This window comes from Pithys albifrons, chromosome Z (assembly GCF_047495875.1).
Source record: "Pithys albifrons albifrons isolate INPA30051 chromosome Z, PitAlb_v1, whole genome shotgun sequence".
NCBI lineage: Eukaryota > Metazoa > Chordata > Aves > Passeriformes > Thamnophilidae > Pithys > Pithys albifrons.
This window is the reverse complement of record NC_092497.1, coordinates 35,486,723-35,500,601: the sequence shown is the minus strand read 5'-3', so window position 1 is coordinate 35,500,601 and position 13,879 is coordinate 35,486,723. Positions and strand designations below refer to the sequence as shown.

Sequence of the window (13,879 nt, the reverse complement as noted above, 5' to 3'; positions counted from 1 at the left end):
TCTGACACTTTGTTCAGTTAAGGTGTCAGTCATCACCTTACATTACATCCCAGGGTGATGAGGGAGCTGGCAGAAGAGCTTGCCAAACCTCTCTCCATCATCTTCCAACAGTCCTGGCTCTCTTCTGGGGAGGTCCCAGATGATTGGAGGTTGGCCAATGTCACCCCAATCCACAAAAAGGGCTGCAAGCAGGACCCTGGCAACTACAGGCCTGTCAGCCTGATCTCCGTGCCTGGCAGGGTTGTGGAGCAGTTCATCCTGAGTGCAATCACACAGCACCTTCAGGGTGGACAAGGGATTAGACCCAGCCAGCATGGGTTTAGGAGGGGCAGGTCCTGTCTGACCAACCTGATCTCTTTTCTACGATCAGGTGACCCACCTGGTGGATGAGGGGAAGGCTGTGGATGTGGTCTATCTGGACTTCAGCAAGGCCTTTGACACTGTCTCCCATAATATACTCCTGGAAAAGCTGGTAGCCCATGGCTTGGACAAGTGTACCCTCTCCTGGATTAGGAGCTGGCTGGAGGGTCAGGCCCAGAGAGTGCTGGTGAATGGAGCTGCATCCAGCTGGCGGCCGGTCACCAGTGGTGTTCCCCAGGGGTCTGTGTTGGGTCCAGTCCTGTTTAACATCTTTATTGATGATTTAGATGAGGGGATTGAGTCCATCATCAGGAAATTTGCTGATGACACCAAGTTGGGAGGGAGTGTCGACCTGTTGGAAGGCAGGAGGACTCTGCAGAGGGATCTGGATAGACTTGAGAGATGGACTGATTCCAATGGGATGAAGTTCAATAAGGCCAAGTGCCGGGTCCTGCACTTTGGCCACAACAACCCCCTGCAGCGCTACAGGGTGGGCACAGAGTGACTGGAGAGCAGCCAGGCAGAAAGGGACCTTGGGGTACTAATTGACAGGAAGCTCAACATGAGCCAACAGTGTGCCCAGGTGGCCAAGAAGGCCAATGGGATCCTGTCCTGGATCAAAAATAGTGTGGCCAGTAGGACCAGGGCAGTGATCCTTCCCCTGTACTCTGCGTTGGTGAGGCCACACCTTGAGTAGTGTGTTCAGTTCTGGGCCCCTCAGTTCAGAAAGGATATTGAGGTGCTGGAGTGAGTCCAGAGAAGAGCAGCAAGGGTGGTGATGGGACTGGAGCACAAGCCCTATGGGGAGAGGCTGAGGGAGCTGGGGTTGTTTAGCCTGGAGAAGAGGAGGCTCAGAGGTGACCTCATCACTGTCTAGAACTACCTGAAGGGAAGTTATAGCCAGGTGGGAGCTGGTCTCTTCTTCCAGGTACTCAGCAATAGGACAAGAGGGCACAGGCTTAAGCTCTGCCAGGGGAAATTTAAGTTGGAGATCAGAAAAAAATTCTTTCCAGAGAGAATAATCGGGCATTGGAATGGGCTGCCCAGAGAGGTGGTGGATTCACCATCCCTGGAGATTTTTAAACACAGATTGGAGGTGGTACTGAGTGCCATGATCTAGTAAATGGACTAGAGTTGGACCAAGGGTTGAACTCGATGATCTCGGAGATCTTTTCCAACCCAATCAATTCTATGATTCTATGATTCTGTGATTAGAATTTTTTCAAGTCTCATTTTAACTCAGTCCCTCAATTATTTTGTTAATAGAAAGAATCAGCCAGAGTTCCAATTTGTGTGTTGAAATAATAGGCTAACACAGAGTATAATAAATCATTAGTCCTTATGGATTTTATTGCAATGCAACAGAGCCCTTGTTCCAATCCATTTATAGGAACTGAAATTTTATTTGAAAACAAATATCTGATGAGGCAAATTAATTATTGTGACATTTTTCAATTGGGTAAAAAATGAGGAATCAGCTGTGTCTGTGAAATTACAAATGGCAATCCGACACTCAAGACTTGTTAATGGTTTTTTTGGCATCTAGAAAGGTAGATGTAGGTATCTAACATTAAATAGTGTTGCAGAAAGGCAAGTTAGCAATTTGTTTGCCAAATTAAGTTTCAAAGACTATGTAGGTTATGAAGTTTTATTTTTTGCCTATAAATCTTGAATAACTGACAGACTACTGTAAAATAGCTTTGTTCAAAAGGAATCTTTGGCAGGCAGCATCAAAGGTTTGAAACTCTTGAAGGGATAAAAAGAAAACCTCACTTTTGTACTGATTTCCTCTGCAGATCAATGTCTCTGTGAAATCTGCCAGGGAATTATGAACTATTTGCTGTATTATGTGCTGTTTTCTTTCACTGTATCCAAAGGCCCCAGTGGTTCCCTTTATCTTCAAGACTTAGGGATATTTTTGTACATGAAGTGTGAATGAATGTGTCAGAAGAACACAGGGGAAAAATTGCTCACTTTGGACAGTTCCTTTCTCCCTTATTTTATCACAAGTTGGAGTATTGGTTTTATGGCATCTCAATTTATGGGTACGTATTTTTATGGTAAAGCCCAATGACATGTTCTGAATGCTCCATCAAGCTCTGTCAGTCTTTCTTCACTTGATTCACAGCTCTGCAGAGTATGAATGAGTCCCATAGTATAACCCTTAATGTCTTTTTAACCAGAATAATGTAGCATGGGGCTTTTTATTTATGGGGTGTGTCATCATGTCATTATCCCAGGATGTAAACCAACGGGGAAAATAAAATATTTTTTGGAACACGCTTGTCAGCTGTCAATCAGTGGAGGAGTTGAAGTGTCTTTATTGCATATAAGCAGCAGAGGCTTAACACACTGGAGCTTAAGTCTATCCTGAAGCAAGGTGTGGCACTGCTGGGACTAAAGAAGAACTGGCTTAATAGGGCAGTTTCTACTTCGAAACACAACATGACCACTTAGTTACAATAAGAGGCTTGAGGAGACAAAAAGCTCCCTCTACTTTCCTTTGACTCTTTAAAACTGATTTAACAGAAGGTGCTCAAACTCTTGTTTGTCTTCCACAGGGTGAAGTGAAGAAGTGAAGCCTCACAGCTGAACTACTATGAGGTCAGAAGCCTTGCTGCTATATTTCACACTGCTACACTTTGCTGGGGCTGGTTTCCCAGAAGATTCTGAGCCGATCAGTATTTCGCATGGCAACTGTAAGTATAAGGGGCCAGAGGACGTAATTGAATACTGATCATGCGGCCTTCAAATCAACATTATTTTATAACAGTTGCAGTGAGTAAAGCTGTTTTTCCTGATTTCAGATCAGCTGATTTACATTGTCAGATACTAATATAGGAACATCACTTTTTCACATGACCATATTATTTATTGATCTAATACAAATAATTGAACTTACTTCACTAAGTTCTGACTGATTCTGCTTAAATATTAGGCATTTTTTTCTAAGTTGGAAATGTAGCTAAAAACCAAATCAAGACAAAGAATCTTTTGTAACAGCACCTCTCTCCTTTTTACCAGCAGATTGGCAAACTCTCCAAAACCTGCAGTAGCACCAACAGCTGCAAATCCTATTGAGACTTGCTGGCTAAACAGGTGGAGAGCTTTCTGTGTATTTTGCAGAATTTCACATTGCAAATCAGTCTTTGCTTAACTGATTCTTTCACATTTACTTCAGCTCAGTTGTGATTACTGCAGAGAAAAGTCTTCAAACTCCTGAAGTTTCAGGTGTTTAAAAGGAAGTCTTTGACATCTGGGCCTCTAAAAGTATGCTGGGGAGTAGCAAGTTAGCCAAGAGCAGTCTTGTGTTTTACCCTATTTTTGGCCAGGAATTTGATTGAAAATTGAATCTTGATTGTCCTTGTTTGCTGTGCTTTGGGATAGCCTTGTCACTCATAAACTTGAGTAACACCAAACTGAAAGAAGACTCCAGGACACACCTGATATGCTACAAATGCTAATAGACATGTGCCATACAAGGAGAGGGAAGAACTGCTGTGAAGCAAACCCTGCTGAAACCTCTAGTGTCTAGAGTGAGTACTGGCTCTTCAGGACTAGCATTTGTCACCCACAAAGAGTGGTGCTAATCATTCTTGCTAATGCAAGCCTAGACAGTCTTGATCCTTTTGGAGAAATAGAACATGGGATCACTTTTTCCTCTGCAGCATGTCATGCTGAAGTGGACATGAACATACAAGCCCCCAGCTCATGATAGATCCATGAATTACAGAGGAAACATTACTGGATAGAAAACAGCCTGATAGTTAAACTCAGTGTTTTGCATGAAGGACATGGCCAGAAAGATTAAGCTTCTGAATGCAGATGCTGCCTGGTGTATTATTTTGTTTCTTCAAGAGTTCTCAGCATCTGGTTTGGAGTAAAGTTCCTGTTTCTGCCCAGTTTTATCACCAGGCTTTCTGACACATGGTGCTTTCAGGTGCTTCGCTGAAGCCATGCTGTGATTCAATACTTTGACTTCCTCAAACAGATGCAGGATTCTGGGAAAGCATATTCATAGGGGAAAGGCTCAGTCGTAGCTAGATGCTAATCAGCTCTATATAACATCCACTTGCATCAGTTCTTTACTGATGATGATCCTTATCAGAGGGTTATTCTCCTCCTGTCTTCTGTCATTTTATTTACTTAATTAGCTCCCTGTTTTGTCCATGTAGATGTCTTGATCATATGTACATATGAAGTCTAACCATAAAGTGGTCACTGTTGTTATAGACTGTACACACAGGTTATCTGGGGAGCAATGGCATGTCTCATGTATGCTGACTTCTCACCAAAAAACATCACAGGAATAGTCAATAAATGCTCTTGCTGACTGATAGAGTAGGGAAGAAAGCTGGCTTGTTGATAGCATAAGCTCAGTACAGGAATTCCAGTCAGGATTGTTGTCCAGTTGCCAGAAGAACTGAAGTATCAGACTGGTTGCCAGAATAATAAGCAGTGACTTTCATTTCATAAAATTCTAGTGGTGAATTCTCACTGTTTCTCAGAAATCCCTGCAGCTGTTGTATGACAACAGTCTAATCCTGCAGAAAACCCAGGGAACTGGCAATTTGAACCACAGAGAGCTGTCTTGCTTTAGCCATTAGCAGTCCAGGCATTGTGGTGATTGATGGGTCACTGTGGAACAGCTTTGTCCTGCTAGACACACTTTGGCAGCCAGGAGCAAGCATTTAAGCTCTGCAAGCAGTGAAAGAAAAACTGTGAGAAAGTGCCATGTACCTATGTGCCAAGAGCTCCAGAACAGCTTTACACTTAAAAGAAATCACAGTTTTTGTCTTCTACACAGGTGATGACTTTCTCCTTTGCAGCTGCAGAGACTGTAACTTTGAAGAACTCTCCAACTCCCTGTGCTCATGCCTCGCAACCCCAGGCTGTGCTTCCAGGACAGAACAGAAGCCACTGATTTTTGCTATAGATGGGCCCCATGATGCTCCATGTTAGCACCATTTCAGTTTCTCATTCTCTTTTGACCCTATTGACTGTTTTTTCCTTCCTACAGATACAAGGCAGTATCCGGTGTTTGTGGGTCACAAGCCAGGGCGGAACACCACACAGAGGCACCGGCTGGATATCCAGCTTGTCATGGTCATGAACAGGACCCTCTACATTGCTGCAAGGTCAGTAGTCTCCTGCTTCGATGCTTCTGCCTCACTGCTTTAAGAGGAGGAAGGAGAAGAAAAGGAATGTTCTGAGTTCTTCTATGATGGGATCATTATTTTTAGGGTTTTCTTACACTCAGAGAGAGCTTTGCAACCTGTTAGTAAGACATACAGGAAACCTTGTTAGTCGGTCAACTAAACTTCAGTTTTGTGATGTGCTACACCTATGTTTCAAGACTACACACTTCTGCATCCCTCTGAGTGCTACAAGAGGGAAGTTGCTGGAGAAATTTTTTAGTCCCATGGAGGAGCAAGTCTGTCCTCATCCTTTTATTTTGTTTGTGCTCAGTAATAATGATAATTTTAGAGACTGATTCTGCTGGTGCACAAATTTGCTTTTTTATAAGACTTACTAAAATTTAATTTTGCTGGCTTAGACATGTTTTTAGTATCTTAAGGCAAAAAAAAAAGTTAAAAAAAGCAAACATGCTTCTGCTTCCACAAAGTTAATTGAATTTTGTGTTTGGATTATTTTTTGAAGAGCTATACTGTGCAGACACAAGCACATGTCTTATTATAAAAATTGCATATAGAGCCACTCATTCAGTTTCCATAGCTCAGCTTAGCACTATCAGCCTCAGTGGAGCTACACCCATTATACAGCTGCCAACCTGGCACAGATCAGATATTAACACTTCCTCTTCCAGCCTGTTGTTATCAAAGTTGATTTTAGAGTGGAAATTACATGAGAGATACAATATGAATGCAAGATGCATCCAGATCAGCAAGGGTGGGTAATCCTGGCCAGGAGCTCTTGGACCCAGATCCTGTTTGGGACCTCCTTGCAAGCTGCCTATCCAGCAGCAGCTTGTTTCCTGCCTGCTTTCTAGTCTTCCGTTGGAGAAATACGTACCCTTCTGCATGTGCCACAGAGAGCTTGGCTGCTGCTGCAGATGGGAGAAGTGGCAGGTGGGATGGCCAGAAGCTTAGAGGGGACAGCTGCTGAGCAGGCACCCTCTCACAACCAGCCCTGTCCTCAGAGCCCTTGGCAGCCTCCAGGAGCTGCCTGGTGTTCTTCTCAAACAGCCACTCCCAATCTTCTGGGTGGTCAGATGTGTCTTGTGGGTCAGATCTGCCCGTCGATCTCCCTGTGGTGCCAAGTAGTTAGGGTTACACCAGCATGGTCACTGAATGACATTTTCACAGTCAAGTCCCTGACTGCTGGAAGAATACACTTCTGCCTGTTCCTCTACCCAGCCATTGCAGCTGTGATTGCAGCTGCTTCAGACCTCTTGCATATGCTGCTTTGCACAGGCTCTGTGAGGCAGAGCTGAGAGTTCTAACTCATGCTAAACATTTGTGCATCAAGTGCAGGCCAAGAACAAGTATTTTTTCCAGGGGAGCTGTGGTGTCATTGGTTGTAGGGCACAAGGAGAGGCCAGTCCTGCAGCAAGTGGCAAAGCCCTGTTCGTTGCCTGAGCTCAGAGAATTAGTATTTTTACTGGTGTTTAGTGTGATAATGAGGGGGGTGGGGAGAGGGCTGAAGAGGTTTAAAAGGTGGTGGCAGGATTTCCTCCTTTTCATGGCTGAGTTCCCTTTGCTTTCCTTATTTGTTTTCCTTTAAATTAGGAAATCATTTGCAGTGAGATGGTGGTAAATCTACTTTGTGGATTTTGCTCTGTTGTTTTCATAGTTTGTTCCCAGACTCAGATTGACGCAATTAGACTGTTGCAGTGCCCAAGCAACTGGCATTACAACAGGAAAACTCAGAAAAAGTTTTTGGATATGAAACCACTGTATGCAAAAATTATATAGCAATACTAATATGTGGGGGACAGCATGTGTACTAGTATGTGAATATGCATTCTTACATATTTGTATAAAACAATTTGCTATTACTAGGGGCTTATATATTCCTAGGGTCTTGTGACCTAGAGAAAAGAATAAAGACCTCATCTGTTTTGTACTTGAGCGCAAAAAAAATCTTCTTACATGTTTTTCCTTTCGTAACTCAAAAGCCCTTTGACATATTATTTTCCCCTTCTGTGTTGTACAGAATAAAGTTTCTCCTGGGCTGAGAAGTATATGTGATACAAGTTAAAAGTCAAAGGTAGTTTTTATCTCTAAGTAATAAACTTCAGAAAATTAGTCATCTTTCAGCATCTAGTGTGAATGAAAGTTTGTAACTCAAATACCACATCTCCTTCAGAGGTTGTAGTAAATCTAGAGACTGAAAGCAAATCTGTATACAATCAAAGGTATTTCTCAAAGAGTTTTTAACCAGATTCATTGAAAACTGTAGCTAACATAAATCTCTTGCCTATTATATCAGATGTTGCTTTCATGCTTTTTTTAGACATTGAAATACAGCCATGCTAAGTTTATGTTTGTACCCAATTATCTCAAAAGCAATGAAAGCAAATGATTAAATATTGAGAGTTTTATTTTAGGACTGTTGTGTTTAGGTTGGGTTCTCTTTTTGCTTGTTTTAGAAAATGTAGTGTTGACTTCTGCAGACAGTTTCTGTGCCCCAGAGATGCTAGCTTAGATTTGAGAACTCCTAGCATTTTATTAGTGAGCTGCTGATGGAGATCGAAATTTCTGTCTGTCAGTTGCTTATTTTGTCATACGGGATATGACTCCTGTATTAGCTATTACCCAATAAAATTTTGTGTCACTTGAGAAAGGCTTTATTTCATGTTGTCAGGCAGAGATACCCAAGCCAGTGTAAATCAGAATAACTCAGCCAAAGCCCATGAAGCCTTACTGTCTGAATATCTAACTTGCAGTCTGCAAAGGACCAACTCTGTTTTCTCTTTTTCTCGTGGGAAGGGTACTCCCTCGCCATCTCACTCGTACTCACTCACACCCATGCACACACCCCCTTTTTTAAGTTTGCTGTGTCTCCTCCTCCCATTGTCTCGTGCTGTGCCAGCTTTTGTTCATGTTATCTGCCACCCCTCATGAGTATGTACGAAACAGGCTGAGAGCAGAGGATGGATTGGCTCCCTCCTCACTGGCAGTTGCATGTTTCCAGACGATGCACTGAGGGGCCAAGGGTCATGCACAGCCGGTGGCATTATTTAAATTCCCTTCCTCGACAAGATTATGCCATGGTAACAAAACTTGGTTCTGCTCACTGGAGGTGGGAAAAGCAAAAACTGGGATTAAGTAAATTTGTGTTAGAATAACTTAATTAGCAGTAAACTGTACACATACCACAGCTAGTAGATAGAAGGAGTTGGGCAGCAGTGGGAAAAGGAGAGCAAGGACAATCCCACATTGTCTGTGGTTAGCTAGCCCTCCCCCGAATTTGACAACTCTTTCTCTCTCTGCTGACACTGTCAGCAACTATATGTCACATTCAGCATGAGAAGATCATATGTAATTTTCCTGATGCTAACCCTCTTTCGGACAATCCTGTAACTTAGCTTTTGAGTTTTCTTTGAACTGTTTCTGGAACCAGAAAGTAAGTCCTCTGAAAGCTGTTCTTTGAGAATGGAACTAAATAACTCATCTCTTTCAGGGGACCACCATTGTATTTTTTAATTGTCTTGTTGAAGAAGAAAAAATTGTAACATCTGGAAAGCAAGACTGATGATTAAAATCAACAATTGTGTCAGAAGAAAGTTTTTAGAGGTCCACCCACACCTCATTTACAATTCAAGATATTTTTCCCCGCTTTTGTATAGCAGGAGTGACAGTAATAGAGAGCAGTGTACATGAAGAGAGAAACATGCCATGATCTATGAAGCTGATATCATGCTAATAGATAATGTTAGTCCAACATCAACCCTGACCACTGCTCTGTCTCTAAAGTCAGGCAGATAATAAACTGAAGCATTAAATATATCTTTGAAGAAAATGACAGATCTAGTTTTACAGTCTGGAAGAGAAGAAAACCCTCAATTCTTCTCTTTGACATCTTACAAAGTAAACAGCCTTAAACTCCACAGCAGACAAATTTTTAAACACTAGTTCCCCACAACAGTGCTGCTTCTTTTTCCACGTGAGAGAAATGTTGCTTACTTCTGTTAAAGCAGTATTTTGTGTTTGCTTCATTTAAGAGATTATGACTACTTGCCCAAAACCCAATAAAATAAACCCAAATTTGTGAGCAGGGTTTCTCAAATGGAAACAGTCTGTATTCTGCTTTCAGCAGGCCCTCAAATGCTGTGGATCGTGCTTCAGCTGCACAGCTTCCTGCATGTTGAAAAAAGCCAATGTTATTTCAAGGAAAAATGAGATGGCTAGACCCAATTTGATGTGCTGCTTACTACAGCATTGTGGGTTGGGTTTTTTTTCAAATTTTGAGTTCCATACAGAGCTGTCTTTGTTCTCAGCTTACACAGAGGATCGTGTTTAAAAATACCTTTTTACCTTTTTACCTGAGTCTATTTTCTCTTTCCAAGAACAGATTGGCAGCTAATTGCAGAGATGGAGAGAATCTCAGAAAAACTGGAAAGTAAATGCAAGAAAAAAATGTGAACATTTTTCAGAAAAGTATTTTGGCCAGCAGTGTGAAGAGAAGAATGCTTTCTGGGAATAGTTTTGTGGCTGTCAGTCTTTTGTCTACTACATTGCCAATCAGATTATAACAACTGAGGTTAGACACATAATTAAAAGAAAAAAAAAAAGAAAGAGGGAAGAATTTGCCTCTTTTTAACCTTGAATGGCTAAATGTGACACAGTGACTGCTAGCCCAGGAATCTGGCAAAGGCTGCCTAAGAGCTATTGTAGCTGGTTTCAGGATACAGAAAACATCTGCATGCTAGATTGTGGCATCTGCTGTAGGACTGATAGAACAGAAATCACATGGGACTCATCTACTTGCCCAAATCTCATTTGTTCAAATAATTGGTTTTGGGAAAGAATCTTACTTTGAAGTTTGGTGGCTTTTTTTTTTTTTTTTTTTTTTACTGGGAAGGCAAAGAGTTTATATGTGAAAGTGCATTTCTGGGAGAAGCAGGCAATGATGCCAGTAATGATTCCTCATAAGACCTGTGAATTTTTTTTAAATGAATTATGTATTATCTTGTCATAGATAGCTCTCTTGTAGAAAATGAACTGTCTGACTGCTCCATTTGATTTTGTACTCATTTACCTTTGTTTACAGGGACCATATTTATACTGTTGATATGGACACATCACATACAGAAGAAATTTATTTTAGCAAAGTAAGTAGCTTTTATAATCATCCAGAAACCAAGGACACTAGAACAAGTTTCAAATAAATAGGAAGATGACATTGTTTCAAAGAACTTGGCAACACTGCTGTAAAAACTGTAATAAGCAAGTACAATGGCATTGCTAATCATATTTGGGGAAAGCTAGGGTAGCAATCATGTCCTGTGTGAATTTCTGATAAGTGATTTAGCTGGGCTGATAAACAATCTGTACTGAAATACAGTGAGGTCCCTGATGGAACATCTGTCCAACATTATTCATTTATATGCAGCAGTTTTCTATAACAGCTATACTATCCCAATTAAGTATACTGAAACTTTCATCATAAAAAGCAAGTTCCGTATTTTCATGCACACGAATTTTTCTGACTCATGGAAATACTGACTAAATAAAATCTTACTATATCATCACTTTGTAGATGTATTGAACATTATCTCCATGGAAAGTTGAATTCAAACTAAGAAGAGCTTTGTCTGTTTTTACTGTATTGTGTATTAACATAAACATACTGAGAATAATCTCCATTCAGCTCCTTTGCCTTGCATTCATAGTGTGTTATATGTGTCAAACACAGCCTTGATCCAGCAGAAGATCATACGAATTTGGGCATTGGATGAATTCCACTGTAAAGGGAACAGTGCTTCATTATAACTGTGAACAATGCTGAAGATTAACTTATGCACTATTATTCATCAAAGAGTGAGGGCGCAGGCTTATAGTGGAAATAAACATAGATGGTTACTCTTTCACCTTGAAGACCTTCATGAATATACAGTGCCTCAGTTTACTGATCAGGAACACTGTCAGAACTATTGCAGCATTAGTGTCTAATGTGACACTATCTTAGGCCATATGATTTTAAACAAGGTTTTACAATAATTAATGAGCCTTCCACATTTGACCATTCCTGAAACTAATTGCAAAAAAATCCAGAATGGGTTTTAGCTGTAAGTGTTCTGGACGAAGAGTGTTAGCTGATAAAGTCAGCAGTGTCTTGGTAGGTGGAACCTGTTAGCTGTACTGAAGTGATAAGAATTACCTGAATTTGATTTCTTTGCTGATCTAAAATGTCATCTTCCATAATACATATTTCATTTAGAATCCAGTTAAGGTTCATAAATGTTTTTTTCTGATTTGAAGAGCAATATAAATTTAAAAGAGAGTATGTAGTACTTTTAAGAAAAGCACATATTTTTCAAAGTTGGCGTATTGTTAAATTAGGATTAAAAAAAGAGGAATACGTTTCCATCTAATAAATAGACGGCTAAACAAAATTAAGTGATGCTCCACCTCACTGATCTTTCATTGTTCTGGGGAATTACTCATGAAGAAAAAGTGCACAAAACTTTCAATAAATATATGTTCAACAGCTAGTCTCCCCTAAGGAACTTCTACTTCTGAAATCAAATGCAAAAAACCCTCTGCATTCTAATTGATTTCTTTCTTGATATTTGCAGAAATTGACATGGAAATCTAGGCAAGCTGATGTAGACACATGCAGAATGAAGGGAAAACATAAGGTAGGCAATTTTCATTTTTTCTGCATCTGCCACTCCAGTTTAGTTGCTTCACTATTATCTCAGGCTGCTATTCACTTCTTGACAGTAATTGCTTTTTCCATAAACTTACTGAAGGCTTTAATTTGCAAAAATAGTTCACTTTGAATGTGATAAAATATTGTGACAGAAGCCACAGCAATATCCTGAAATGCTTCAAGTATTTAGAATTTTGGACACAATGCTTAGTGTACTAGTTTTTGCTTACCATTGCTCCCTACTTCTCCGGGGACATCCCCTTGTCATGGGGGAGAAGCTTGTGTGCCCTGATGAAGTTGAGAGCTTGCTGGCGGTGGTTTATGCCTCTGGTAGGGTCTCCCATGCCAGACAGATTTCAGCTGAAGGGGCAGACAAAGTGTGTCCAGGGGCAGGATGGGATTGCTAGCCCTCTGGCAACCATCCTAGAAGAAGGACAACTCCAACCTTAAACTCGGGCAGATGAAGCTCGTTTAGCCCTGTAAGGCCATCCATCTAAGAGAAGGACACTCTAACCAAACCTACGTCCTGAGGTATTCGCTGTCACCGTCCAAGCTCGCTAGGCCATGGCAGATGAACCTTAGGAGTAAAGGGTGGGGCCAGTTCTGCGCACACTGTGCCTCACTAAAAAATCCATTGTGCAGGTTCGAAGGTTTCACCGACATTGCCAAGCCCTGTAGTGACAGGCGAGGGTTGAAACAGCAGGTGAGGAAGTGCTGGAAGCCGCAGACCCAACCGTACATGCAGTCAGCTCAGGACATTGTTTGCTCAAGACTGACCCCAGAGATGACAGTCTGGTTCAGCAGCATCCTGAATGACCAAGCAGCCTTTTTTGAGGAGAGCACTGCTTGCTCCACATGGAGAGGGGCTTAGAAAAGGTGACCTAACCAAAAGTCAACTCCACCCCTCACCTGGTTGGCTGACCATGGACAATGGGCATCTTCTGATGCGGTCAAAGGCTAAAACACAAAGGCATACAGCTGCCTCCAAAGCTGTCTTCAAATTGACTCTCACATTTTAGAACATCAGAACCATGCTTGATACTGCAGATAGTGAACGTTCTGCTCTAATTGCCCACGAACTGTCACAACTCCACATCAACATTGCTGCTCTCATGACGAAGGCAGCCTTAAAGAGCATGGTGCTGGCTACACACTCTACTGGTCAGGCAAACCCAAAACTCAAAGTTACCTTTCAGGAGCTGGCTTCATGATTAAAAAAAGGCATGGCATTCCAAGAAAGAGTATCAAAGTTAACAATGTTCAAACAGCTACAGTGAGAGACAGCTTCCAGATAAACTGTCACATTAGACTTAAAGATAATCCCATAGATCCTTCTCCTGAAACACTTTGGCAACATATTAAAAATAGCATCCTGCAGACCTCTGAAGAATCCTTAGGGTTCTCATCCAATAAAAACAAAGACTGTTTTGATGAAAACAATGAAGAGATCCAGGAATTGTTGAAGAAGAGAACTGCTCATCAAGCAGCCATCTTGCCATGTAAGAAAAGCTGCCTTTCGTCGTGCATGCAGTAAACTCCAAAAGAAACTTCAAGACATCCAGAACACATGGTGGATCAACCTAGCAGAAAAGACTCAGCTATGCAAGATTTGGGTGACCAAAGAAGTTTCTATGAGGCCCTGAAAGCAGTGTATGGACCCACACAAGGCAGGGTCAAA

General features: G+C 41.5%; 1 protein-coding gene across 5 annotated transcripts in view; it reads left to right on the top strand.

Annotated features, from left to right (window-relative positions):
* The window catches only part of SEMA6A (semaphorin 6A), a 126,440-nt gene that overhangs the window by 47,563 nt on the left and 64,998 nt on the right, over positions 1–13,879 (top strand). For all 5 annotated transcript variants that reach the window (XR_011699923.1, XM_071580518.1, XM_071580516.1 and 2 more), the window contains exons 2-5: positions 2,922–3,059; positions 5,381–5,498; positions 10,597–10,657; positions 12,125–12,187. Coding sequence is in view for 4 of the 5 variants with exons in the window: in XM_071580518.1 (XP_071436619.1) it covers positions 2,960–3,059; positions 5,381–5,498; positions 10,597–10,657; positions 12,125–12,187 (342 nt within the window). In the remaining variant the exon portion in view is untranslated. The remainder of the gene's footprint in view (positions 1–2,921; positions 3,060–5,380; positions 5,499–10,596; positions 10,658–12,124; positions 12,188–13,879) is intronic.